This window comes from Crocodylus siamensis, chromosome 4, assembly GCF_052110815.1.
Source record: "Crocodylus siamensis isolate JL-2025a chromosome 4, ASM5211081v1, whole genome shotgun sequence".
NCBI lineage: Eukaryota > Metazoa > Chordata > Crocodylia > Crocodylidae > Crocodylus > Crocodylus siamensis.
Window position 1 is genome coordinate 3,168,069 of NC_143398.1, and position 25,677 is coordinate 3,193,745.

General features: G+C 51.6%; 1 protein-coding gene across 4 annotated transcripts in view; it reads right to left on the reverse strand.

Annotated features, from left to right (window-relative positions):
* Window positions 1–1,783: 1,783 nt before the first annotated feature.
* LOC149865394 (uncharacterized) overlaps window positions 1,784–25,677 on the reverse strand; it is a 29,193-nt gene continuing 5,299 nt past the window's right edge. For 2 of the 4 annotated variants that reach the window (XM_090041463.1, XM_090041466.1), the window contains exons 4-8: window positions 18,106–18,278; window positions 17,493–17,619; window positions 15,731–15,847; window positions 13,379–13,563; window positions 1,784–12,905 (exon numbers count right to left, since the gene is read on the reverse strand). In XM_090041463.1, coding sequence (XP_089897589.1) covers window positions 11,610–12,905; window positions 13,379–13,563; window positions 15,731–15,847; window positions 17,493–17,619; window positions 18,106–18,278 — 1,898 coding nt within the window. In that variant the 3' untranslated portion in view covers window positions 1,784–11,609. Of the gene's footprint in view, window positions 12,906–13,378; window positions 13,564–15,730; window positions 15,848–17,492; window positions 17,620–18,105; window positions 18,279–18,743; window positions 18,834–25,677 lie in introns of all 4 variants that reach the window. The other 2 variants (XR_016441685.1, XM_090041467.1) reach the window with 2 other exon arrangements.

The following is a 25,677-nucleotide window of genomic DNA, read 5'->3' on the forward strand; positions in this document are numbered from 1 at the left end:
GTGATGGCTCTGTGTGAGGAGCAATTCAACCCCCCCACAGGGGAAGTTTCAGCTCTCGAAGACCTGCTTCAGACCCCAAGGAGTGAAGCTAAGCAGTGTCCTCTTACAACTGCTTTAACTTATGCACACAGTTATACCCCCCCCCGCCCCTAGATAAAGGAATAGATTTGTAATGTGACCATTGTTTTAACATCAGAACTTACAAGCAAGGATTGCAAGGACACCATACATCTGCTCTAGGTTCTGCTGTGAGGAGAGGCTTTGAGTTTTGTTATGAGAATTAGCTGGTCTGCAGCTACATTTTCAGTTAGTTCCCTTATTGTTACTTGTTGGCTACTAAAGGATGATGGTGGCAATAATAATAAAAATTAGCCCTGCAGCCCGATCTGCTGTGCTGCTCCCCAGTCAGCCACGTGCACAGGCTGCCTCTGCCACTCGTGGCACTCATGCCACAGGCTGGCCACCCTTAATAAGGCTTGGAACATTCTCAGAGGATGAATTTTCCCAAGGAATGCAAAGCACACTGACTAGTCAGTCAGATTCCAGTTTTTGTTCCTTCAGCAAAAAGGCTGCTGGCACCAATTATCCGGGAGGAGACCGCTAGTCTTTATCACTGTTCATTTTAATTTCTGATCTGTTGTGAACCTCCACGGTGGACCTTTTTTGCAGCAGTGCATTTGCTGTCTTTGATTCCTTGCTTCCTCAGCCATGGTGAGCCTTAGAGAAAGTCAAAAGATGGTGTATCATTCTTCCCTGTGACTAAGAACATAACAATTGCCCCTTGGCTGCAGGTCCATGCTGGAAGGGAGAGTGAATTGGGTATGACCAGGGTTTTTTTCCACTGTTCCTCTCACTTGCATGACTGTCTTAAATGTTAGAGGCTGCATGTGCTCTAGGTTGACTATAGAGCCTCATTAATGTATCAAGCATATAAACTGCAGGCCAGGACCTGCTCTGGGGAGGATCTGTGATGCATCAATAGGAGCATTAGAATCCAGACATGGGAGGGGATGAGCTAGTCATAGCTTTGCCTATGTTCTCCTATGGGTGTTTCCCAGGTTTCTGGGCTTTGCTTGTTGCAGCATAGGGTGGGAGGGAATTTTCTTCCTCCCTACCACTCCGTGTATCAGGGCTTTTTTAAAACCCTTCCCCAGAGGCATTGGGAGTTGGCTGCAGCCTGGGCTGGGGATTTTGATCGGGCTGTGCTAATGCTCCTGCTGGGACCAAAGCTGAAGGTTCCTGCCTAGAGGGTCTTGCTCCTCTGCAAAGGGTCAGACCCGTCTCCATGTTTGGGGTAAGGAAGAAATTTTATCCCATGGTCAGACTGCTATGGACTGAGACGATGTGGGGATTGTCTTTCTTCATAGGGGGGGCGGCCTCAACCTGGGATCTCGCAAGCATTTATTAATAGACTTTACAGTAACAGGACATTGGCTGCCATCGCCCCCCCGCTTTACCTGTGGCAGGTTCAGGTATGATGGCTGGTGTTGTGGCAGAGGTGACTGCATATTTTTTTACTAAGAAGTTAGATTATGGATTATATAGGATGGTTTGGATAGGGCAGGGGGCTGGACTAGGTGAGACCTCTGGAGGTCCCGTCCAGTGCTACTTCTTTATAATTCTTTGTGTAACCTTCACCGGCACATTAGGCTGGGCGATATGCTGGATTCTGGATCCTCAGGGTGCCAGTAGCCCTGGGAACCCCATCAGGCAGGTTTGCTGACTAAGGTGTCCCGTGGAGAGATGTGTCCCTCACCCTCACTGCCCAAGAACTTACTTTAAGTCCAATAAACAAATGGGTTTCTTTATTATACACAACTATATACAGAAAAGAAATGATTACTCAAGAGAAGAAATCTATGTACAATATCAAGTAAATAAAAGCAACACTTTGAATAGAATTTACAACTGCAACAAAACTGGGTGGTCCCACTTGCATTAAACAGCCTCAATGATTACATTCACATAGTTATACTACTTCAAAACAGTTTCCCCACCATAACCCAGGGTGATTTACCTCTGGTCACACTCCCCTTCCCATACCAATAAATGGCAACACAGCTTTAACCACTAGATGACAGAGACGAGGCTTCTGCTGCTCTGGGGAAGGTAGATGCTTTCCTTTTTCTTGGTAACTCAACAAAAACAAGTCTCTGACCACCCATTGCAGGTAACAGGCTTCTTTTCTTTAATTTCCTTCCAAAAACTACACCTCCTCCAAACACTAGGGGTTGTGTCCTCTTGCACACCCATGCAGATTTTGGATTCTCACAGCCTGTTCTCTCTGCCCCCCCGCCCCATCACCTCCACATGCAGACGAAGGATTCCCTCTGCAGGTCTCTGTTCCTGCAGTACAAGCCTTTCCAGCCCAGAGAACATCCCCCTGCAGGTCACTGACCATGCAGCTTCTTCCAGCCCCCAGTTAGCTTACCAACCCCTTTCCACTCTTTCCCTGGGTACCTGTGTCCCCGACTGCACAGCTCCAACTGGGGTGGGGAATCAACTTCCCTTGGGATGACTCAGACTCTCCTCTGTCCTGAAGTCTACTCCCCAGCAAGCCTCAGCTCCATTTCCTCGGGGGGTGGGGGTAGGGTTAGGGTGAATTGGATGCAGTACTCCAGCTGCGGCCTCACCAAGGCCGAGTACAGTGTTAGGATGACATCCTGAGATTTTTCTTGAGAAGCATCTATGGATGCAAACCAGAGTTTGGTTTGATTTACCAGCTGTGACATCACATTGGTGGCTCATGTTCATTTTGTGGTCATTCATGACCCCCAAGTCTATTTCAGACACGGTGCTAGCGAGCATAGCACTGCCAAGCCTATAGGGATGCTGTGGGGTTTTTTGCCCCCCAAGGTGGAGTACCATACATTTGTTGGTATTGAATGTCATCAGGTTTGTATCTGCCCACTCTTTGAGCCTATCCAAGTCAGCCTGGATCATCAGCCTGTCCTCAGGTGTGGAGACTGGACAAGCACCTGGCTGGGTTCACATGACCCCAGCACTTTTTCCTGCCATGGGCCTGGGGGGGAGGGGGGGGAGAGAGGTGTCGACTTGATGATCCATTGAGGTCCCTTCTGACCCTAGCATCTATGAATCTATGTAGGAGCTTTAGTGCTGTGTTCACTTACCTGCCCATTGCACAGAACATGCCTCCACCCTGATGATAACTCCCCTACATTGTCACACTGCTTATACCTGTTATATATACAGCTGCACACTGCCACAGCCCATACTAGCTAGAGGTCCCCTGCCCCGCCTCCCCTGTCCTCTGGAGCAGCGCACACTGCTGGCACTACAGCACGTGCCCACCTCTGTCCTGGGCTCCAAGATATGTCCAGCCCATGCCTAGCCCTATGATTGGAGAAGCCCTCTCCAGACTGGCAGACCCACATCCCTTCTCACCCAGCACAGGGGGAGCATGGGCGCTGCACGAGCTGGAGGATGACTCTGACTTTTCACGTGTCTCTGCTACCTGGTTCTCTATTACCACCTCCCTCCTCAACTTGCAGCCCCATCCAACAGTACTGGGCATGTCAAGCCCCTTCAGTGCAGCTGTCAAGTAGGGCAGGACTCAAGGGAGGGACAGGCCCACTCCGTTGGCCCACTGGACCCAGCCCTGCTCCTGTCAGCTCTGACAACAGTCTTGTGCACCAGTAGAGATTCTGCTAAGCCCTGACCACCGCATGCCCCCGGAAGCTGGGGTGGGGCACGGTAAGCTCCCGCAGGTGGCAGCAGCACTGTCAGCAGTGGGAGTGGTGAGCTCCCGCAGGCAGCTGCAGCGCTGTGGGTGGCGGAGGTCAGGGCAGGGGGTTGTGAGTGCCTATCAGCAGCCAGTGACCACCCACAGATGCCATCAGCAGTGGTGGCCAGTGGCAATTGCGGACTGCCCACAGATGTCACTGGCAGCAACGGCAGGGGGTGGGGGGATGGCAAGTGGGGACTACCCACAGGTGCCTCCAGCAGTGTTGGTGGTGTCTGTCTGCAGAGAATGCACTGCCAAGCTTAGGGGGTGCACGTGTACCCACGTGCACCCCCTATGTATCGCCAGTGTGCTAAGCCATGGTTGGCAGAATTGATAGAGGGAGTGTCCCCATCTCCCAGGAAAAGGCTGATACCCAGTAGGAATCCAGAAATGGGGCCTGAAAATGAAAAAATTAAATTGCATTGTGTTGGTGTCACTGGGCATAACCCTGGGTAACTCAAAGGGATGGAAGACCACGGGTGTCGAGGAAGTCCTTCTGCTCCAGGCTCAGAAGAGCCAAAACCCCACCTTGCCCAACCTTTGTAACCCCTTCTTTGGCACCTGCAATCTCCTGTCCTTCTGGAAAGCAGGCGAGCTAAAACTGTTATCTGTGGAATGCAAGGGCACCGCTCGGAGAGAGAAAGGAGGAGGGAAAGGGGAGAAAGAGGGGGGCCAGCTGGTAGAAAATCACTGACAGTGAAACTGACTGGGGTATAAAGATCCCGCTGTTGCAGGGTTAGGTGTGCAGGATTTGAGACCATACAGTCTCCCTGTGCCTTTTACTTGATCTCAAATAAACTCTGTCTGCTTCTCCCCCAGTGTGTTTATTTGGCGCGACGCACACCGGGCAACGAACCCAATTGTTGCCTCCCTCGGGCACCTTGTGCCGGCAACAATTGCAAAATAAAAGTTTTGATATTGCGCATATACGGGACTAGCAATGTTCTCAATTAAGAATGAACTATTTAAAGACGTTGATATCACAGATGTCATAAAGACTTCTGCAACAAAAACATCATTATCTCTGGTGAAGAGGTAGCCTGATACTAAAAGTTTGCCCAGGGATGCCAGGAGTCTAGGTACAGCACTGGCTCCAGTACTGCTGTGAGCTGCCATTTTGGGGGCAGAGGCTAATACTCCCTCCCTTGATTAACTACTGATGCTGATCAGCTATGGCACTCACTCAGGTGGTGGCTGTGACTTTTCTCCTGGGGGCTGAGGACTGTATTGCAGCAGACTCTCTAAGCTGCAGCACCTCCCCTAGCTTGGCTTCCGGGAAACACTAGGTATACAGCGTGGATGTAGATAAATGTCTCAGTAACTCTGAGCAACTCCTTGGCTTCTGTCCTTGGACTCTATCGTACTAAAGATGGACTGAAGGCTGCCCTCCACCTTGCTCATACTCTCAGGAGACTGCCCCCTCCCCGGTTTTTGTAATCATGCTGCATCCACTCCCACAGAGCCCTCAAAAACCACTGCCCACTCCCAGCCCAAGAGATCCCAGTGCTGCCAAGAGCTGATAACTGGGCCAATCCTCAGAACAGAGTGCCCCTCAGACAGAAGCCAAGCACCCTACAGACAAAATCAGGGAGCGAGGCCGCAACTTTTCAGAGCTGAACAAGTAAGCAAAAACACAGGCCTCTACCTGGTGAGATGAAGCAGCAACTCTCTGGCTAGGTGCTGAGGCAGATGCATTCCCTGCCAGGGTCCCATGTCTTTTTGCACTAAATGGTGACTCACAGGCCTGGTCTCTTTGAACCAGGGCTAACCTTCCTGAGCATTGTAGCCCACAGACCTCTGACTCTCAGAGCCACTACTGCACCTTCACTCAGCAGGAAATGGCCCCACACCTGGGAGCACAGCCCCCACAAAACCACTCACTCTCAGTAGTGGCCACGAGAAGATGGGGAAAAGGCTGTAAATACCATGCACTTCACGATCCAGAACCAATACCCCAATCCCAAATGACCTCTTTGTTCTCCCTGTGTCACTCCTCCCTGCTCTCAGCAGCTGAACTGGCTGTGCCCCTTGGGCTCACCTCACTCCACAAGCTAACTGACACCACAACACATCACAAATGGACAACCAAGAAAGAGGCTGTAAGCCCCCAGAAGCCAATCAGTATGCTGTGTGTGGGGGGGGGGCGCGCAGCATCTTGTTGGAGGCTAGAAGGGATACCAGCCAATCAGAACATGGATTGAGAGATGGAGACAGAGACAAGGCCATTTCAGCCTATTGCTGTCCGGCCCAAAGAGTCAATCATGGCACAAGTCTGAAAGTTGCTCCTTGCATGTGTCAAGGCCCTTAGTGAACAGACCTTAGCTCTGTTAATTCAGATTTACAGTGAGACTCTGGAGAACATTAAATATTTCCCATACCTTGAAAGCAATCTCTCACAGAAGGCCAATATCAACGAAGAAATCCAACATCACCTCCAATCATAGAAATGAAGGACTTGAAGAAACCTCAAAAGATCATCCATGACTACTCTGGTAAACCAAGAGGGCTTCTCAGCCCCTTTACCACCTTTGCTGGATTCAGGAACAGACCTTTTCTGAGCTCTGAGGAGCGTTCCTTTGAGGAACAACCGCCCTTCCTGTACTCCCTTCCTCTCCAGTCCCTCTTCCCATAGGGTCTCTCCCACTATTTTCCTAAGCTCATTGAAGACAGCCTTCCTGAAGTCAAGCACCTCTGCCCTACTGGCTGACTTCCCTGCCCTATGATGGATAGTGAATTCTGTCCTCTCATGATCACTCTCTCCCAGATTACCCTCAATCCTCAGCTCTCACCAGGTCATCTCCTTTGGCTAGAATCAAATCCAACAAAGCCTTCCCCCTGGTTGGCCCATTCACCTTCTGTGCTGAAGTTCTTCCATGCAGGTCAAAAACCTGTGATGGGTCAGATCTGGCTGAGTGCTCCTCCCAGCAGATGTCAGGATAATTGAGATCATTCGTGCTAACTATGTCCCTTGAATGTGCAGCCTTCATCAGTTCTCTGGAAAGTTCCAGATCCAGATCCTTTCCCTGGTGTGGCAATCTGTATCAGATGCCTACCATCAAGTTCCCTTCTTCTCATACCCCACCCCCTTTTCTTGACCCACAGGTTCTTGAGTTGCCCTTCTCTCAAGCCAGTTACATAGAGAGCTACATCTCCTCCCTTCTTCCCTGCCTGATCCCTTCTGTGCAGCTGGTAGCCCTCTATGCATACACCCCAGTCACAGACGGCATCCCGCCAGGTCTACGTTGTTCCGATGAGATCATATTCAAGAAGTGGTCGGACTATGAAGATTTCCCACTTAGCTGCAATCTTCCCCTCCACCCATTCCCCAGCAGGTAACTGCTTGGCTGCCATCTGATGAGGTGAGTTGGACTTAGGGAAATTTGGGCAATGTTGCTCCAATGTATGTATGCATGTCTCTCTTGGATGCCATTAGCAAATGAGACGTTAATCTTCCCTGTCATCTACAAAGGGAATCCCAGGGCAGCAACGTGGCTGGGGTGGTATACCAGCTCCATAAGTCAGAGCTGTCCTGTGGACCTGCGCTTGCTCTGGATTGTGGCCCTGGCTGCTTTGCAGTCATTGAGTAGCAGATGCACTTCCCATGCACCCTTTTCTGGCTTGGCTCAGCCTAGCCAGAATCAACCTTTGACTGGTTCCTCTGCTGCCTTTGGGGGATGGTCTCTGGGAGTCACAGGAGCCCCCTGCTGTCATGCATTCAAGGCCTTGCCTATAAGCTGCAGCTCCTCTTCTGATCCCTGCCAGCCTCTCCTCCCCCAGGACTTTGCATTGACCATGGGGCAAAGGGAGGTGGGGAGGGGCTGGGCCATGCAGGGGGGGCCCAGCTTTTGGTCCCAGCTCCTGCCTCACCCAGCACTCCCTGGGGTGAAACACCCAGTAGGAATGGGGTTACACTCCACAGCTGGGACCACCTGTTGCAGGGCCAGGAACTCCCTGCCGTCTGCACCGTGGCACCTTCTAGTGACCCCCTCCCCACACTTCCTGCCACCTCTGCTGTGTTAGGGATAAGCACAGCCCCAACACGACCACCCACCCTGTATGTCCCAGGGTGCAATGTCAGCTCAGTACTTCAACTACAAGGCCGTCCCCTTTCCCGCTATGGACGTCTCCCTCAAGACAATCAGCTACGCAGAAAATTGGTTCAAGGACCTGGACGATGATGTCTTCAATGCCACCTCCCCCAAGTCATGTAGGGGATGAAAGCCCAGATGCCTGGGTTCCAGCCCAGCACAGGAAGGGGAGAGGCAGCTAGTGGGTTAGAGCAAGGAGGGGCTGGGAGTGGGGTTAGAGCAAGGAGGATGCTCTGGGATGAGATTAGGGCTCCGCCCATTTGGAACAGTACTGCTTCATACCCCCCTTTCCCCCCAGGCAGTCACTGGATGCTGGAGAGATCATGAGCCTGATCTACTGTGACAGGGATCCCAGCTGAGTGTGCAGCATAGTGAACCGGGAGCATGGCCACCGGATCAAGATCAGCCAGGGTCAGGTTGTCCTGAAGTACCCACTGGCCCATCTACTGATCTCCCACCTGCCCATCCAGCCCTTCCCCAGGTCCTTCTAGGCCTCACAGGCCAAGGTAAGGGTGGGAATAGGGTAAAGAGCCTGCTGGGGCAGCAAGTCCAGGCTTGGCCCTGCCAGGCCCTCTATCACATGCTCCCTTCCATAGATTGAAGCTCCACCTCCAACCATCTGGGTCCCTGCCCCCACCGCCCTTGCTGGGCATTTCCCACAGCCTGTCCCCTTGCTGTCAGGTTAGAACTTGCATCGTCCGTACTTAGATGGCTGTTTGCATACACAGACCCAGAGAACATGACAGCTGGAAGGGACCTTAGGAGGTCACATCTAGTCCAGCTCCCTGCTCAAAGCAGGACCAGCCCCAATTTCATCATCCCAGCCAAGGCTTTGTCAAGGTGGGACTTAAAAAAGCTTCCAAGGAAAGATAATCCACCACCTCCCCCAGTAGCCTGTTCCTGCGCTTTACTATCCTCCTTGCACCCAGACAGGGCCTTCGGATGGGTCGGCGGCACCCTGGCCCCGTCTGTGGGGGTAGCTTGGCAAGGAGTCTGGGGCCTGAGGGTGGTGGACAAACCAGAAGTCCCCTCACCTGTCCCATGTGTGCCCAGCTTGAGACCCTGGAGAGGCAGGTGAGGGAACTCCAGGCAGAGGTTCGCAGGCTGTGGGGGATCAGGGCGGTTGAGAAAGAGATTGACAGATACTTCCACTCTCTGCAGGACTACACATGTAGCAGGATGGCATTACCCGAGGGACCTGATGCAGAAAGATGAAAGACAGTCACCTCCAGAACTAGACGTCACCCTGCTGAAGTGACTCCCCCTGTGCAGCTGGGGAACAGGGATGAGGCCCTGGCATCACTGGGAGAGAGTGCAGCAATGGAAGCCATGTCCATAGCTACCACCAGACAGGCTGAGGAACAACCAGGCAGCCAGAGCAGAAGATGTTGGGTCATCGTGATGCCCGACTCCCTCCCGAGAGGAACCGAGGGAGCCACCTGCCACCTGGATCCCACAGCACTGGAGGTATGCTGCTGGCCCGGTGCTCGGATTCAGGATGTCACAGTGAGGCTTCTAGACTGAATCAGGCCCACTGACTACTATCCCGCGGTCCTCATCCATGTGGGAACGAATGATGCAGCCCAAAATAATTTGGGTTGGGTCATGACTGACTACATGGCTCTGGGACCCAGGCTTAGAGGCTGGGGGTACAAGTGGCCTTCTAATCTCTCCTCCCGGTCAGCAGTTATGGCCAGCACCACAGCAACTGCAATGGTGAGGTCAACCCACAGCTTTGGAGTTGGTGCCACCGTGTGGGGTTCGGCTTCCTAGACCATGATCCGTACTTCCGGGATAGGGCCTTGCTGGGACAGTTTCATAGTTTGTAGGGTCGGAAGGGACCTGAGCAGATCATCTAGTCCGACCCCACTGCCATGGCAGGAAAGAATACTGGGGTCAAACGACCCCAGCAAGATGTGCATCTCCTCTTAAAGAGCTCCAGGGTAGGAGCCAGCACCACTTCTCTTGGAAGTTGGTTCCAGATCCTAGCCACCCTGACCGTGAAGTAACGCTGCCCAATATCTAGCCTAAATCTACCTTCTGCTAGCTAGTGCCTTATTTCTCGCTACTCCCGGTAGTGCGTGGGGGAACAGGGACTCCCCCGATGCCTGCTGGTCCCCCCTGACCAGTTTGTCAATGGCCACTAGATCTCCCCTCCGCCTTCTCTTGCGGAGGCTGAACAGGTTCAGGTCCTATAGCCTCTCCTCGTAGGGCCTGCCCCGATCATGCGAGTGGCCCTCCTCTGGACCCTCTCCATGCTGCCCACGTCCCTCCTGAAGTGCGGCGCCCAGAACCGGACGTAGTACTCCAGCTGCGGCCCAACCGGTATCGCATAGAGGGGGAGGATCACCTCCTTGTCATGCATTCACAGATGCATCTCAAGCAGGGCCAAGGTGCAGTTGGCCTTCCTGACCACATCCCCACACTGTCAGCCCATGTTCATCTTGGCATCAATAATGACTCCAAGATCCTTTTTTAACTCTGCACTGACAAGAAGGGAGTTCCTGAGCCTGCAGGTATGATGCCGGTTCCTCATCCCCAGGTGCAGCACCTTGCACTTGTCAGTGTCGAATCCCATCCTGTTCTCAACTGCCCACCCGTAACCTGTCTAGGTCCGATTGCAGCCTGTCCCTCGCATTTAGCATGTCCACGTCCTGCCACATCTTAGTGTCATCTGCGAATTTGAACAGGGTGCTTTTTACCCCCTCGTCCAAGTCGCCGATGAAGATGTTGAACAGTGCGGGCCCGAGGACCGAGCCCTGGGGGACCCCACTGCCCACATCCCTCCAGGTCGAAAATGACCTCTCTGGGTGCGGCCCTCCAGCCAACTAGTGACCTAATTGACTGTGTGGGTGTCGATCCCAGTCCCCCAGTTTTTTTAATGAGAATGGGGTGCGAGACAGTGTCAAAGGCCTTCCTAAAGTACAGAAAGACTACTTCCACTGCTACCCCTGCGTGTAAGGATTTTGTGACCCGGTCATAGAAGGGCACCAGGTTGGTGTGACAGGACCTGCCTGTAACGAACCCATGCTGGTTGCCCCTAAGCATAATCTCCCCCGCTGGCCCCTTGTGGACATGCGCCAAGATAACTCTCTCAAAAAGCTTACCCAGGACTGAGGTAAGACTGCGACAGTCTACATCTCTCTCCAAAAGCTAAGTCTGTTTCCTTACAGGTTGGCAGATCTCGTACATAGAGCTTTAAACTAGATTCGTTGGGGGACAGGGACGTCTAAGACAGGGAATACCTCCCCAGCAATAAATGTCCTCTTTCCTGCAATTCAAGAGTCTTACATACTGGTCCTCTGGGACCAGAGCGGAGGACAAAGCTGGGAGTCTGCCAAAGACAGTCTCTGGGTGTCATTTAGAGTTAGTTGCATAAGGGAGGGCACCCTATTGTGAAGGCACTTCTGCCCCTGGGAGCACTGCCCGCTTTTAGAGAATGAGGGAATGGCACAACTCCAGGGCTGATTTAAAGAGCATCTTCTCACAAGTTCCTTGAGCATCTGGGCTGGCCTCTGCATGAGATGTTTCCTTTTAACCCCTCCCCCTCATCAAACCTTGGAGGCCAGCCTCTGTGCTCTGTGTGTTCTACAGGGCCCTAGAAGGGATGAACTCTTGCTGTAGTCCACCAGTGTGAGGCTCCTTGCCTGGCTGAGCAGACAGACGCCCCAAAACCATTCCAGCATTGCTGGAAGAGTTACGGATGCTCCCAGTTATGCATACACTGGTGCTGGGCCAGTTTGGAGTGAGGGAAGCACTTCCCACACTCTGAGCAACTAAAGTGGTTTCTTCTCTGTGTGGATGAGCTGGTGCCGGGCCAGGTGGAAGGATCGGGTGAAGCTCTTCCCACACTCTGAGCATTGATACGGCTTCTCCCCTGTGTGAATACGTCGATGCTGAGCAAGGTGGAAGGAGTGAATGAAGCTCTTCCCACACTCTGGGCACCGATGTGGCTTCTCTTCTGTATGGATGAACTGGTGCTGGACAAGGTGGGAGGATCGAGTGAAGCTCTTCCCACACTCTGAGCACCGATGTGGCTTCTCCCCTGTGTGGATACGCCGGTGCCGGGCCAGGTCTGAGGATAGGGTGAAGCTCTTCCCACACTCTGAGCACCGATGCGGCTTCTCTCCTGTGTGCATGAGCTGGTGCCGGATCAGGTGAGAGGAGCAGGTGTAGCTCTTCCCACACTCTGAGCACCTATGCGGCTTCTCCCTTGTGTGGATATGCTGATGCTGAGCCAGGCTGGAGGAACGAGTGAAGCTCTTCCCACACTCCAAGCACTGATATGGCTTCTCCCCTGTGTGGATAAGGTGGTGCTGAGCCAAGCTGGAGGAGCGAGCGAAGCTCTTACCACACTCCAAGCACTGATGCGGCTTCTCTCCCGTGTGGATACGCCGATGCTCAGCCAGGCTGAAGGAGTGAACGAAGCTCTTCCCACACTCTGGGCACCGATGCGGCTTCTCTTCTGTGTGGATGAGCTGGTGCTGGACAAGGTGGGAGGATCGGGTGAAGCTCTTCCCACACACCGAGCACCGATGTGGTTTCTCCCCAGCGTGGATACGCTGGTGCCGGACCAGGTCTGAGGATAGGGTGAAGCTCTTCCCACACTCTGAGCACCGATGTGGCTTCTCTCCTGTGTGAATGAGCTGGTGCCGGACCAAATGTGAGGAGCAGGTGTAGCTCTTCCCACACTCTGAACACTGATGTGGCTTCTCTGCTGTGTGGATGAGCCAGTGTCTTCTCAGGTTTCTGGAATGGTTGAAGGTCTTCCCACACTCCGAGCACCGATGTAGCTTCTCCCCTGCGTGGATACGTTGGTGTTGAGCCAGGCTGGAGGAGCGAGTGAAGCCCTTTCCACACTCCGAGCACTTATGTGGCTTCTCCCTTGGGTGCATGCACCAGTGCCTGGCCAGATTGGAGGGCTGCCTGAACCTCTTTTCACACTTGGTGCCACGGTGTGGCTGCTCCAAGCTCTGTACACACTGGTGCTGGGACAGGTCTTGCCAGCAGATGAAGTCCTTCCTGCATGCAGTGCAGCAGTGCGTCTTCCTTCCCAGGTGGACGTGCCAGTGCTGAGACAGAGAGAAAAAAAAAAAAAAAAAATGGGCAAGGCCTTACCACATATTACAGCAGTAGACATTTCCCCCCCTCTAGGTGCTTGTCCAGGCCTGAGGGGCACACCAAGTTCTTCCCTATTTGGCGAAAAAGTGGGGGAGCTCTTCAGGATGGATTTGGCGATAAGCAACCAGGGTCAAAAGGCAAGTGAAGCTGTTTCCACACTTGATGCAGACATCAAGTATGCCCTGTCTTGTGAAGAGCCAGGAAGGAAGGGCAGTTAAAGGTTTTCCTGACCTTGGAGCAGGGCCGGGCTCTGCTCCTGTGCTTGAAAGTGAGCTCCTGCTTCCCTCCGACACCCTCCCCACTGCTTTGGCTTGGATGCAGTGCTTCTTTCCAACGGATCTTTACGTCTCTCATCTATACATGTACCCAGAGCTGTTTCTGGGTTCTGCCCTCTCTCACACGCGCACCTAACTGTAGATAGTACCTGGTTCACTGCTACATTTTTCATCTGCTTTTGGGGTCTCCCCTGACACTTAGGCCACTGCTCCTTCTCAGGTCTCAGGGAGTCCATCTCACCGCAACTCCCCAGGGAAGTCCATGGTGGCTTCAGGTTTGCAGACCCTTCCAGAGGAGTCTCTCGCTCAGCTCCGTTCAGGAGCCAGGCACCTCCTACATGGGGAAGAGGAACTCCAGATTAGTCCTTGCTCTGCTGGCAAGGGGCAGACTGGTATTCCTTCTGCTGGGATGGGCCCGAGTAGGCCTGGACCTTGTGGCCCTTGTGTTCCCCTCAAGAAATCAAGGTCTTCTTTCCAAAACCCAAACTGCTGGGGATGAGGAAAAGGCAGGTCCTTGTGCTGAGCTAATGTTCCCTACTCAAGAGAGTTCAGAGTCAGACTCTCAAGGTTTCTGTCCCAGCTGTCAACCGCATCACCTTGGGCCCTGCCGAGACAAGTACACACGAGTAGACATGCACCGATAAAGATGCTTTGAGCTGATACCAATAGCTGATTATTAATAAACCACATCGGCCAATACAGATCCAGCTACTGGCGTGCAGCTACCGACGGCGGCTCTGTGGCGGCATTCCTACCTACCGTGTGGGAGATCTGGGTTCAAAGCCCAGCTGGGGTGAGCGAGATAACAAGAAGCAAGTTGTCTTGCAGTGGAAAGGGGCCATTGTGTTCTCTCCCTCTCCAGTTACCAAGGCCCTATATTTCCTTTTCATTTGACATTTGGGGGGGTCTTTAAGAGGAGGCTAGATGTACACCTCGCTCTTTCCTGCCACGGCAGGGGGGCGGACTCAATGAGCTGCTCAGGTCCCTTCCGACCCTAGAACCTATGCAGCCTGGTAGCTTTGAAAGCAGTGTCCAGCCGGTAAGTCTGCCAGGGGGATGGGGCAGTTGGTAGGGCAGATCAAAGCTCCCATGGTGAGGGAGGGAGTGGGGCACAGGACAGAATGCGGCTCATCCCAGGGGAACGGCTCCTGAGGCTGTGCACATCCTGGAGGAGGCATGGGGCGCACACGTCCCCTGGACCTGTGCGTGGGGCGAGGGCTGTGGCTCTTTTCTGAAAGGAGTAGAGCTGTGCATCCCATCTGCTTCCAAGTCAAGGTCTGGTGCAGGGAACAAACCTAGTCCCAGCTGGCCTGTACGTCACAGGAGTCTGAACTAGGTTTAAAGCCTTGGCGTGACCCTGAACCTAGAGTGTGTGCTGAGTTTTTGGCTTTGTGACACTCAGGGCCTTAAGTGTAAAACATGGGGCTTTTGCTTCCTCCCCCAACACAAAAGCTTCTGAATCCCACCCATGCTACGGAACCATTTAATGTACCCCAAGACCACGATGAAACACATCCTAGGTTCCAGGTCAACCTGACCGGGAGAAGCCAAGGAGAGCCCCAGCATTTCTCTTGTCCAACAGGAATGGTTAAACAGAGCTTCGGTATATCATCTCGATTTCCGTGGGGGACTACAAATCCCATCAAGTCCTGGGAGAGAGTGTTAGAGAGGTATGGCTACCTTGGGCTGGGGAACAAACTCTTACATTAATGAGTGAAGATGCAAATTTAAGATCGTGGTATCCCAGGGAATCCAGATCTGGGCTGAAAGATCAAGATGGCAAACTTGATTGTCCCCCTAACAGCCATAATTATAGATTTCATAGACATTAGGGCTGGAAGGGACCTCGGGAGATCGTCGAGTCCAGCCCCCTGCCCAAAGGGCAGGAAGTCAGCTGGGGTCATAGGATCCCAGCAAGATAAGCATCCAATTTACTCTTGAAGGTGTTCAATGTAGATGCTTGAACCACCTCCGCTGGCAGGCTGTTCCAGACCTTGGGGGCTCGGACAGGAAAGAAATTCTTCCTTATGTCCAGGCTGAAACGGTCTTGCAGGAGTTTGTGACCGTTCGACCTCGTCATCCCTTGGGGCACTCTGGTGAACAAATGTTCCCCCAGATCCTGGTGGTCACCCCTGATAAACTTATAGGTGGCCATCAGATCACCCCTGAGCCTACGCTTTTCCAGGCTAAAGAGTCCCATGGCTCTCAGCCTGTCATTGTAAGATTTGTTTTCCTGACCTCTGATCATGCATGTGGCTTTCCTCTGGACTCTCTCAAGCTTAGGGGGAGAAGAAGAGGAAAGTTGCTCGTTTCCATATCACTGGATTTCAGGGAGAGGGAATACCACCTGCCTGGACACATTACAATACGATGTACTGTATTTCAGGTCAGCACCCTGCAACAGCAGCACAGGGCATGTCAGCAGTTTCGAGGTTGCCCTGGCACTCCGGGCAAGGAGCATTTCTGAGGGGAGTCGAGTGGAGGGGACAGCCACAACTCACCTGGCAGCAGGTCCTCCGACCTTGAGATTTCCCCACCATCCTCATCATCACAGACCCAGAGCTCCACTTGTCCTTGCTGGACGCAGCAGATTAAGTCAGGTGTGGGACCTCGATATCCTGTTTGGGACAGTAGTTAAAGAGTGCTTGTGACTGGGTACTGGATGCAGAATAATCAACTGGGATTTGGGGAATGGATACAGTGAACTCAAGGTTTAATTGAGGAGGAAGCATTTAGGGTGAAAGAGAAGGCACTGCAGGGAAAAGACTTGAAGAGATAATGGTCCTCGGCAGACAGGTAGTGGGGGAATAGTCATAGGAAACAAAGTACCAACCACTCCCCGATACAGAAAGGGTACCAAACTGACAGTCACCAAGGATAGGCATGGAGATGCAGTGCTCCATGATGTACAAGGGAGCAGAAAGATAAAGCTTTTACTGTTTTCAGGGTACCAAAATGAAGAAACACTGGACACATTTACAGACAGATAACATTCATCTCATCAGTGGCACGCCAGTTAAAGGAATGGAAATGAGCTTATTCTCGGTGAAGGTTTAAAGTGAGGACCCGTGGCAGTGAAAAGCATCCATGACAGGTGGCTGACAATTAAACTTTTCTGGGAAAGAGGATAAATCAGCATTACCAGGGCACAGGACAAGATGATTTTATAATAACCGTAGCTGCAACTGAATCTAGCATCCTGCCCAATGGGAGGATCATCCCAGGAATGGAGATGAGTCCACAGGGTGGTAAATACCGCCAGGTCTAGAACCAAGGTCCTTGGAGTTATGGAAATGATAAAAAAAAGATACACACTTCATAGCATGTGAAAGCTTGTAATGTAAAAATGGGTTTATGTGGTAATCCTCTAGGGGAAGCAGAGGGGAAAGAAAGCATCAGAAAAGCAAACTGACTTAGTAAAAGGTAAGTACCTCAACCCTGCGCCCAAGAAAGAACAAGGCCCTGTATTAGAGATCCTCTGGAAAGAATGGTTTTCACTAGGCCCTGTACCTATCCCACTTCTTATCACAGCGATGGGTGTCTGATCTGCAGAGGGCTTTCAGGAGAACAAAACACTTTGGAGAATGGCAGAGCGACCTCGAGAGCACAGGTCTTAATGTAAATACAGCAAAGCCAGAGTCTCTGGTCTAGAGAGATGAAGATGTTAGGTAGGAATGTGGACAGAAGCTTCCAGTGACCCTTTGGTAGAAGTACCTGGGGTCCATCACCTGTACACGTCACTAAAGGAAGAGCCGAGGACATGGATCATCCACACATTGTAGCAGCAGAAGCTAATAAGACTTCCATTAACTTGTGCTGGGTCATAATGAAAGAAGGAGAAAAAGCATTTAGACAGCACTGAACTGAGCATTCTAGGACGGTCAAACGCATTCGGACAGGACACACTAGCAAAGGGGAAAATTAGAAATATTCCCCAAGAGCTGTTAGTTCATTTTTACACAATGAATTGAAGATAATATGAACGTGCTGAGAAGGCAAAAAGAGATCATGTCGTCAAAGAAACTGCTGCAAATGGAAGCACCAGCAGCTACAAGAATGGGGAAAACACAAGTGAAGGTGGCCGAACCAAATGAAGGAGGATCTATCAATATATGAGAGAGGTCTGATCACGGCCAGAGCACTGGGGAGGAAGTAGATTTAAACCATCAGCCAAAGGTGCATGAGGATGAGACTGCTGAAAAACAGGAAGACAATAAAACTTCACAGTTCACATAGGTCCAGGTAGAAGAACCAGAGCTTTACCCAGGGAAACAAGGGCTTGGAAATTCCTCAGCATCTGGTCCTGGTAAAGCACCTTGTCTTCATCTTTCAGCAGCTCCCACTCCTTCCGCGTGAAATACACAGCCACGTCCTCAAACACCTCCCGGAGCTGCAGTCACAAGCATTGCACCATCAGTGTCAACTGTTCCAGCTGCTTCCAGCCCCCACAGCCCTATCTGGATTCAAGCTGTATGGCAACTAATTGCAGGCTTTGTTATACCAGGTAAGAATGCAATATTCCCCAATCTTCAGCTGACGTGATGTGGATGCAGCTATGGATATAGGAGTTTGTGTGTCAACTTTAACCCAGCTCAACATGCTGTATTTGCTCAGTCCTTTGAGGCAGCCTGGGTATCACTTTCAGGGGCAGGGAGCCCCAGCTCCATGCACTCTGACAAGGCCTACCCGTGCTAGCACCCCTGGCTATCTGCACTTAGGAGGGAGCTCCTGCTAATGCCAACTCAGTGTATTTGCAGTCTCCATCACCACAGGCTTGATGCTCTTTGGGTCTCTCTGCACCCCAAATTCTTTACACCACCCTTGTCTCCTCCTGGGCTCTGCTCCCACACCCAACTGGACCTAGTGCCTTGCTCACCTCCAAGCTCTCCCCCTGCTTTTGAGGTTTGCTCTGCTGTCTCTGCATTTGGCCTGGCTCAGGTGTCATGGAGCTCCTCTCCTCCAGTCTCCTTGGGGAAGTCCTCTGCAGCTGCAGGTTAACAGGCCCCTCCTCAGGAGGCTGCTGCTCAGCTCCGCTCAGGGTCCCAGCACCTGTGGGGGTGGAGAAGAGGATGCACAGGTTAGCCCTGGCGCTGCTGGCATGGGGAAAGCCATGCTAGTCTCCTGTACTGGCCTAGGACCGAGGCAGCCAGAGGCTTCAATGTGTGGAAGAGAAGGGAGGCAGAAGAATCAAAGTCCCACAGGTCTGACTAACAGACCTCCACAGATATGAAGCTGGAGATGAGCCCCGATAACGCTATCCCAGTGCAGGGTGCCTATTTACAGCACCATGACAGAGCCTGCAGGAACATCACTCCCTGGGAAAGAAGCTCAAGGGATGCAGAGACTGTATCAGATCCACACATTAAGGGCAGAGGAAGGGGAAATACAAGGTCAGTCTGCTTCAGGGAAAACAGGAACAGCCAATCTGTTGGAGCACCAACCCCAACAAACGTCCTGGCAGATAAATGGATGGTGCCTCCTGCTGCTGGAAAGGGTAGAGCCACAGATCCTTACCCGCTCTTTGGGAAGGGCCTTGTCTGGGGCACTAGCTTGAGGAGCTTCCATCTACTGACACCTCCCAGGTCTCTTCAGTTTCAGGGGAATCTGCAGCAGGACAAAGGCCTAGGTTAGCTGTACCTGAAGCAGCCAGAGGCCACTGGGAAGTTTCATTTCCCCTCACCTGCACCAGCCCCTTACTGGGGAGAAGGTTTAGGGGCACATGAAAAAGGGACAAGAAGAGCACTGATCCCTAGAGCAGCAATCAGGGTGGAAAAAAATTGACAAATTTTTTTTAACTGGATTTTTTATTTTAATCAGATTTTTTTTTATTAATATTATTGTAAGACGCTTATTTAAAAAAAGTAAACCTATTTAAAAGATCGTTTTAATTTAAGATAGGTTAAAGATCAACCTTACTGCTTTCTACAACGGGATGACTGGTTCTGTGGATGCAGGGGGACCAGTGGATGCAGTGTACCTTGATTTTAGCAAGGCTTTTGATAGTCTCCCACAACATTTTCGCGGGCAAGCTACAGAAGTACGGGCTGCATGACCGGACTGTAAGGTGGATAGAAAACCGGCTGGAGCATTGAGCTCAGAGAGTAGTAATCAATGGCTCGATGTCTAGCTGGCATGAAGTGAAGTGCCCCAGGGGTCAGTTTTGTTCTATGTCTTTATCAACAACCTGAAAGATGGCACAGAGTGCACCCTCAGCAAGTCTGAAGATAACACCAAGCTGGGGGGGGGGGCAGGGTGTAATAGATACGCTGGACGATAGGGCTAGGATTCAGCGTGACTTAGAAAAATTGGAGGATTGGGCCAAAAGAAATCTCATGAGGTTCAACAAGGACAAGTGCAAAGTCCTGCATTTAGGAGGGGACAATCCCAAGCACAGGCTGGGGGCTGACTAGCTGGGAAGCAGCTCTGCAGAAAAAGAACTGGGGGGGGGGGGTGACAGTGTACAAGAAGCCCATCTCGTTGGCTCGTATTCAGCTATTAGAAAAGCTAAGACAGATACGGAGCTACGGCTAGCGTCAAGGATCAAAGATAATAAAAAGTCCTTTTTTAAATATATAGGGAGAATGAAGAAGGCACCGGGTAATGTGGGGCCCCTGCAGGATATGCTTGGCATTCTCGCGATTGCACCAGAGAAGAGAGCAGACCTCTTTAACAAATTCTTCACCTCCATTTTCTTGTGCAGGGACCGGGACTCCCCTACCAAGATTCAAGATGGACTTGGAAGAAACGCTGCCAGACCTGAGGTCAGGGAGGACCAGATTAGAGAGCTTCTGGAGGGGCTGGACATGTTCAAGTCAGCAGGTCCAGATGCTCTCCACCCCATGGTGTTGAAGGAATTGGCAGGGGTTATTGTGGGGCCCTTGGCACGGCTTTACGAGCACTCATGGTGCTCTGGCCAGGTGCCAGATGACTGGAAGATAGCCAACATGGTCCCCATCTTTAAAAAAGGGAAGAGGGAGGACCCGGGCAACTAAAGGCCCATTAGTCTAACTTCAGTCCTGGGGAAACTCTTTGAGAAGATTATCAAGGAGCACATCTGTGATGGGCCAGCATCAGGAATGATGCTCAAGGGCAACCAGCACGGTTTCATTAGGGGCAGGTCCCGTCAGACCAACCTGGTGGCCTTTTACGATCAGATCACCAGATCATTAGACGCTGGGGTAGCAGTGGATATAATCTTCCTGGACTTCCAGAAGGCTTTTGACACCGTCTCTCACCCTGTTCTCATTAAGAAACAGGGGGGCTGTGGTGTAGACACCCACACAGTCAAACGGGTCGCCAACTGGCTGGAGGGCCGCACCCAGAGGGTGGTAGTAGACGGGTCCTTCTCAACCTGGAAGGACATGGGCAGCGGGGTTCCTCAGGGCTCGGTCCTTGGGCCCGCACTGTTCAACATCTTCATCAGCAATTTGGATGAGGGGGTAAAAAGCACCCTGTTCAAATTTGCTGATGACACTAAGATGTGGGGGGATGTGGGCACATTGGAAGGATGCAACAGGCTACAATCAGACCTCGACAGGTTACAAGGGTGGGCGGACGAGAATAGGATGGGTTTCAACACAGAAAAGTGCAAGGTGATGAACCTCAGGAGGAACAACCGGCACCATACCTACAGGTTGGGGAACTCCCCTCGTCAGCACGGAGGCGGAAAGGGATCTGGGGGTCATCATTGACTCCGAGATGAACATGGGCCGGCAGCGTGGAGAGGCAGTAAGGAAGGCCAACCGCACCTTGTCGTGCATCCACAGATGCATCTCGAGCAGGTCCGAGGAGGTGATCCTCCCCCTCTATGCGGCACTGGTCAGGCCGCAGCTGGAGTATTGCGTCCAGTTCTGGGCGCCACACTTCAAGAGGGATGTCGACAGCATGGAGAGGGTCCAGAGGAGGGCCACTCGTATGATCAGGGGACAACAGGGCAGGCCCTATGAGGACAGGCTGCAGGACCTGAACCTGTTCAGCCTCCAAAAGAGAAGGCTGAGGGGGGGGATCTTGTGGCCTGTTTTAAACTAGTCGGGGGGGGGGGGGGGGAAAATCAGCAGGCATTGGGGAAGTCACTGTTTCCCCGAGCACCGCCAGGAGTGACCAGGAATAACGGTCACAAGCTGGCAGAGGGTAGGTTTAGGTTAGATATCAGGAGGCGCGACTTCACGGTCAGAGCGGCTAGGGTCTGGAACCAGCTTCCAAGAGAAGTGGTGCTGGCCCCTACCCTGGGGGTCTGTAAGAGGAGGTTAGATGAACACCTTGCTGGAGGTCATTTGACCCCAGTATTCTTTCCTGCCATGGCAGGGGGTCGGACTAGATGATCTGCTCAGGTCCCTTCTGACCCTAGAAACTATGAAACTAAGTCAGCCGGTCCAAACAATCTTCACCCAAGAGCGCCGAAAGAGCTGGCCAAGCTCATAGCAGTGCCCCTGGTGGGGCTGTTTGAGAAGTCATGGAACTCTGGAGTGGTCCTCAAATGACTGGAAGAAGGTAAACGTGGTACCCGTCTTTAAGAAAGAAAACCCTGCCAATTGTCAACCGTAGAGGGACAGCCCTTCCAGTCTGACTTCGGTCCTGGGGAAGATTTTGAAAAAAAAATTGTTAAGGCCATCAACCACAAGCTCACATCTGGTGAGATACTGAGAAGCAACCAGCATGGCTTTGTACAGTGGAGGTCATGCCTAATGACGTGGCATGACAAGTGGACGACGATGCCTAATAAGCCTGGTGTAACTAGCCACCTGAACACAGGACAGGAGGTAGATGTTGTCATCTACCTAGCTTTCAGCAAGGCCTTTGATACTGTTTCCCATGAAATCCTCTCAGTTAAGTCAGAGAGTACTGGCCTAGACCAGGCTACAGCAAGGCGGGTTGGGAACTGGCTCAGCAGCCGATCCCAATGGGTCGCAATTGGTGGGGTGGCCTCATCCTGGAAGGACATGTCCATTACTGTACCCCAGGGATCAGTGCTCGGTCCTGTGCTCTTTAGCATTTTTATTAGTAACCTGGATAAGGGAGTGACAAGTTCAGTGATTAAGTTTGTGGATGATACCAAGCTGTGGGGACAAGCAGGCACATCAGAGGACAAGTCAAGGATTCAGGAAAACCATGACAGGCTGGGTCCTACGGGCTGAACAAATCGAGACGAGGTTCAACAGGGTCAAATGCCAGGTCCTTCTTCTGGGTCCTTCAACCCTCACCATATCTATACAATGGGTGGTGGTCCACTGGCTGGCACTGCATCCAAAAGGGACCTAAGGGTGACAATTGACCAGAGGATGAATATGAGCCACCAGTGTGATGAAGCTGCCAACAGAGCGAACAGAACTTTGGCGTGCATCAGATGTGTCGCCAACAGATACTCCCCCTCTATTCGGCATTGGCGAGGCCACAGCTGGAGTACCGTGTCCAGTTCTGGGCAAGACACTTCACGAAGGATGCAGATAAGCTTGAACAGGTACAGAGAAGGGCCTCCCGCATGATCAGGGGCCTGGGGGATAAGCTATACGAGGAGAGACTTCAGGAGCTGCGATTGTTCAGCCCGAGCAAAAGGCGGCTAAGAGGCGACTCGATAGCTGCTTACAAATGTGTCAAGGGAGAACATCAGGATCTAAGAGAACAACGTTTCAGAAAAGCCCCCGCCCTGGGGAAGATGCAGACCAATGGACACAAACCAGTTAAGGAAAAGTTTAAGCTAGACATAAAGAAAAACTTCTTCTCCATATGGGTAACTAGAATCTGGAACACCACTTCCAGCACAAGCGGCGCAGTCGCCATCTTTGGCAGTCGTTAAGAGGAGGCTGGACAAATACCTTGTTGAGCTTGTTTGAGCCCAAATTTCCTCCTGCTCATGGCAGGGGACCTGACTGGATGATCTTACAGGTCCCTTGAGGTCCTACTTTCTATGATCCACTGCAGGATGACCCTTTCCAGGACATGACAAGACAAGTTCTAATGCCTCAGTTGAAACCTTCAACCAAGTCCTCAATTAATTCTGGGCAAAAGTCCATAATTTGTTTGCCTTTATTCACCGCAGCGTATAACATGCATCGTCATAAAATACATGTTTCTGGTCTCTCATCACCAGCCTGGTGGCACTCAAAATACCTCTATAGGTTTACCCGGAAACAAACCCCTAGCGTTTCAAAACAGCACTGCACAATTCATCATTACTTTGGCACACTTTGAGATCTTACTTTCACAGGTAGCGCTGCAAAGTCCCTTTGGAGCATACAGGTATCCCCTCACTTTATGCAGGTTCTGCATGTGTGAATTCACTCTTATGCCATGACCCTTTTTATACCAAAAATTAATTATATGCAAGGTAAATTCACTCTTACGTGATCGGTGTGCTGAAAGCTCAGTCAGCTGCTTTGTGCAGTGCATTGTGGGAGTGACACGCATCAAAACAGCCTCCCGTACAGATCTGTGCTCCTCGCTCATTGTCTGCAACGTGTTTCTGTAGTTTCCATCCCCATTGTGGTAACATTCACCACCACCCTGTGCTTGTGTGTACCGTCTGCTGCTGGCGGGTACCAAAATTGTCTTGTAAATCTGGTAGAAATGGGTCTGGGGGTCAATACAGTACAGGTGTTAGAACATATCCCTATTTGTTACATTGTTAAGTGGGTTCCCTTTATGCGAATTCGAGTTATGCGCAGTTTTCCAGGAATGCACGTAAAAGCATAAAGCAAGGGAAACATTGTTGGGCTAAGTCAACAGTATCTACAACGGAGTACTGCTCTGTCACCATATAAGCTGATTTCTGTGAGCTTGGACAACAAACTAATACATTTCCCTAACACTCGCAGTTCTTCAGGGTTAAATGTCACTAGGGTCTTCTCAGTACATACCCTGCAATTTGCCAACTATGTTTCCGACTCAAATAGGCACCGTCAGGGCTACTCTTTCTTTTTGTGGATACACAGTCCTCCTCAGAATCCTAGGGCTATCTGCACTGCCACTACGACTTGGGGCAGGATCCGAGCCATCCCTCGTCACAGACACAGTCCTGGCCAAGAGCTTTAACCACCTACAACACTTTAGGACCTTGACCTCATGCTCTAAATGACCGGATGTTCTCATTACATTTATTATGACCTTCCATGTGCACCTCCATTTCTTTCTTTAGAACCCAGAAGGTGGCTCTAACATCTTCCACTTTTCTTCACCATTGGTCACATTCTATTGTAATTCTGTCAACCTCATCCAGACCTCCTGCGGCTCTGTCCTGGGACCCATCCTGTTCAACATCTTCATTAACAATGTGGACATTGGAGTCAGGAGTGGACTGCCCAAGTTCGCCGATGACACCAAACTTTGGGGCAAAGCATCCACGCCAGAAGATAGGTGGGTGACCCAGGCTGACCTGGACAAGCTCAGCAAATGGGCAGACGAGAACCTCATGGTGTTTAACACCGATAAATGCAAGGTTCTCCACCTTGGGAGGAAAAACCTGCAGCACCCTTATAGGCTCGGCAGTGCTACGTTGGTTAGCCCTACAGAAGAAAGAGACTTGGGGGTCATCATTGACCTCAAGATGAACATGAGCCTGCAATGCGATGCTGTGGCTAGTAAAGCAACCAAAATGCTGGCGTGCATCCATAGATGCTTCTCGAGCAAATCCCGGGACGTCATTCTCCCCTTATACTCGGACTTGGTGAGGCCGCAGCTGGAGTACTGCGTCCAGTTTTGGGCTCCACAAGTCAAAAAGGATGTGGAGAAGCTTGAGAGAGTCCAGAGGAGAGCCACGCGCATGATCAGAGGTCAGGAAAACAGATCTTACGATGACAGGCCGAGAGCCACGGGACTCTTTAGCCTGGAAAAGCGCAGGCTCAGGGGTGATCTGATGGCCACCTATAAGTTTATCAGGGGTGACCACCAGGATCTGGGGGAACGTCTGTTCACCAGAGCGCCCCAAGGGATGACGAGGTCGAACAGTCACAAACTCCTGCAAGACCGTTTCAGGCTGGACATAAGGAAGAATTTCTTTATTGTCCAAGCCCCCAAGGTCTGCAAAAGCCTGCCATCAGAGGTGGTTCAAGCACCTACATTGAACACCTTCAAGAGTAAATTGGATGCTTATCTTGCTGGGATCCTATGACCCCAGCTGACTTCCTGCCCTTTGGGCAGGGGGCTGGACTCGATGATCTCCTGAGGTCCCTTCCAGCCCTAATGTCTATGAAATCTATGAGAAAAAAAGACCTACAAAGGACGGAGGACAGGATCCATCTCCAAGGAGGAATATTCTGCACTGAGTGAACCAGGAAAGCCAAGGCTGAGACAGAACTCCAACTATCTACAAGTATCAAGGACAATAAAAAGTCCTTTTTCAGATATGCAGGGAGCCAGAGGAAGAGCAAGGGCAACATTGGACCCCTGCTAAACCAGATGGGACAGCCGACGCTCAGGAAAAAGCCAACTTGCTAAATGGGTACTTCGCATCAGT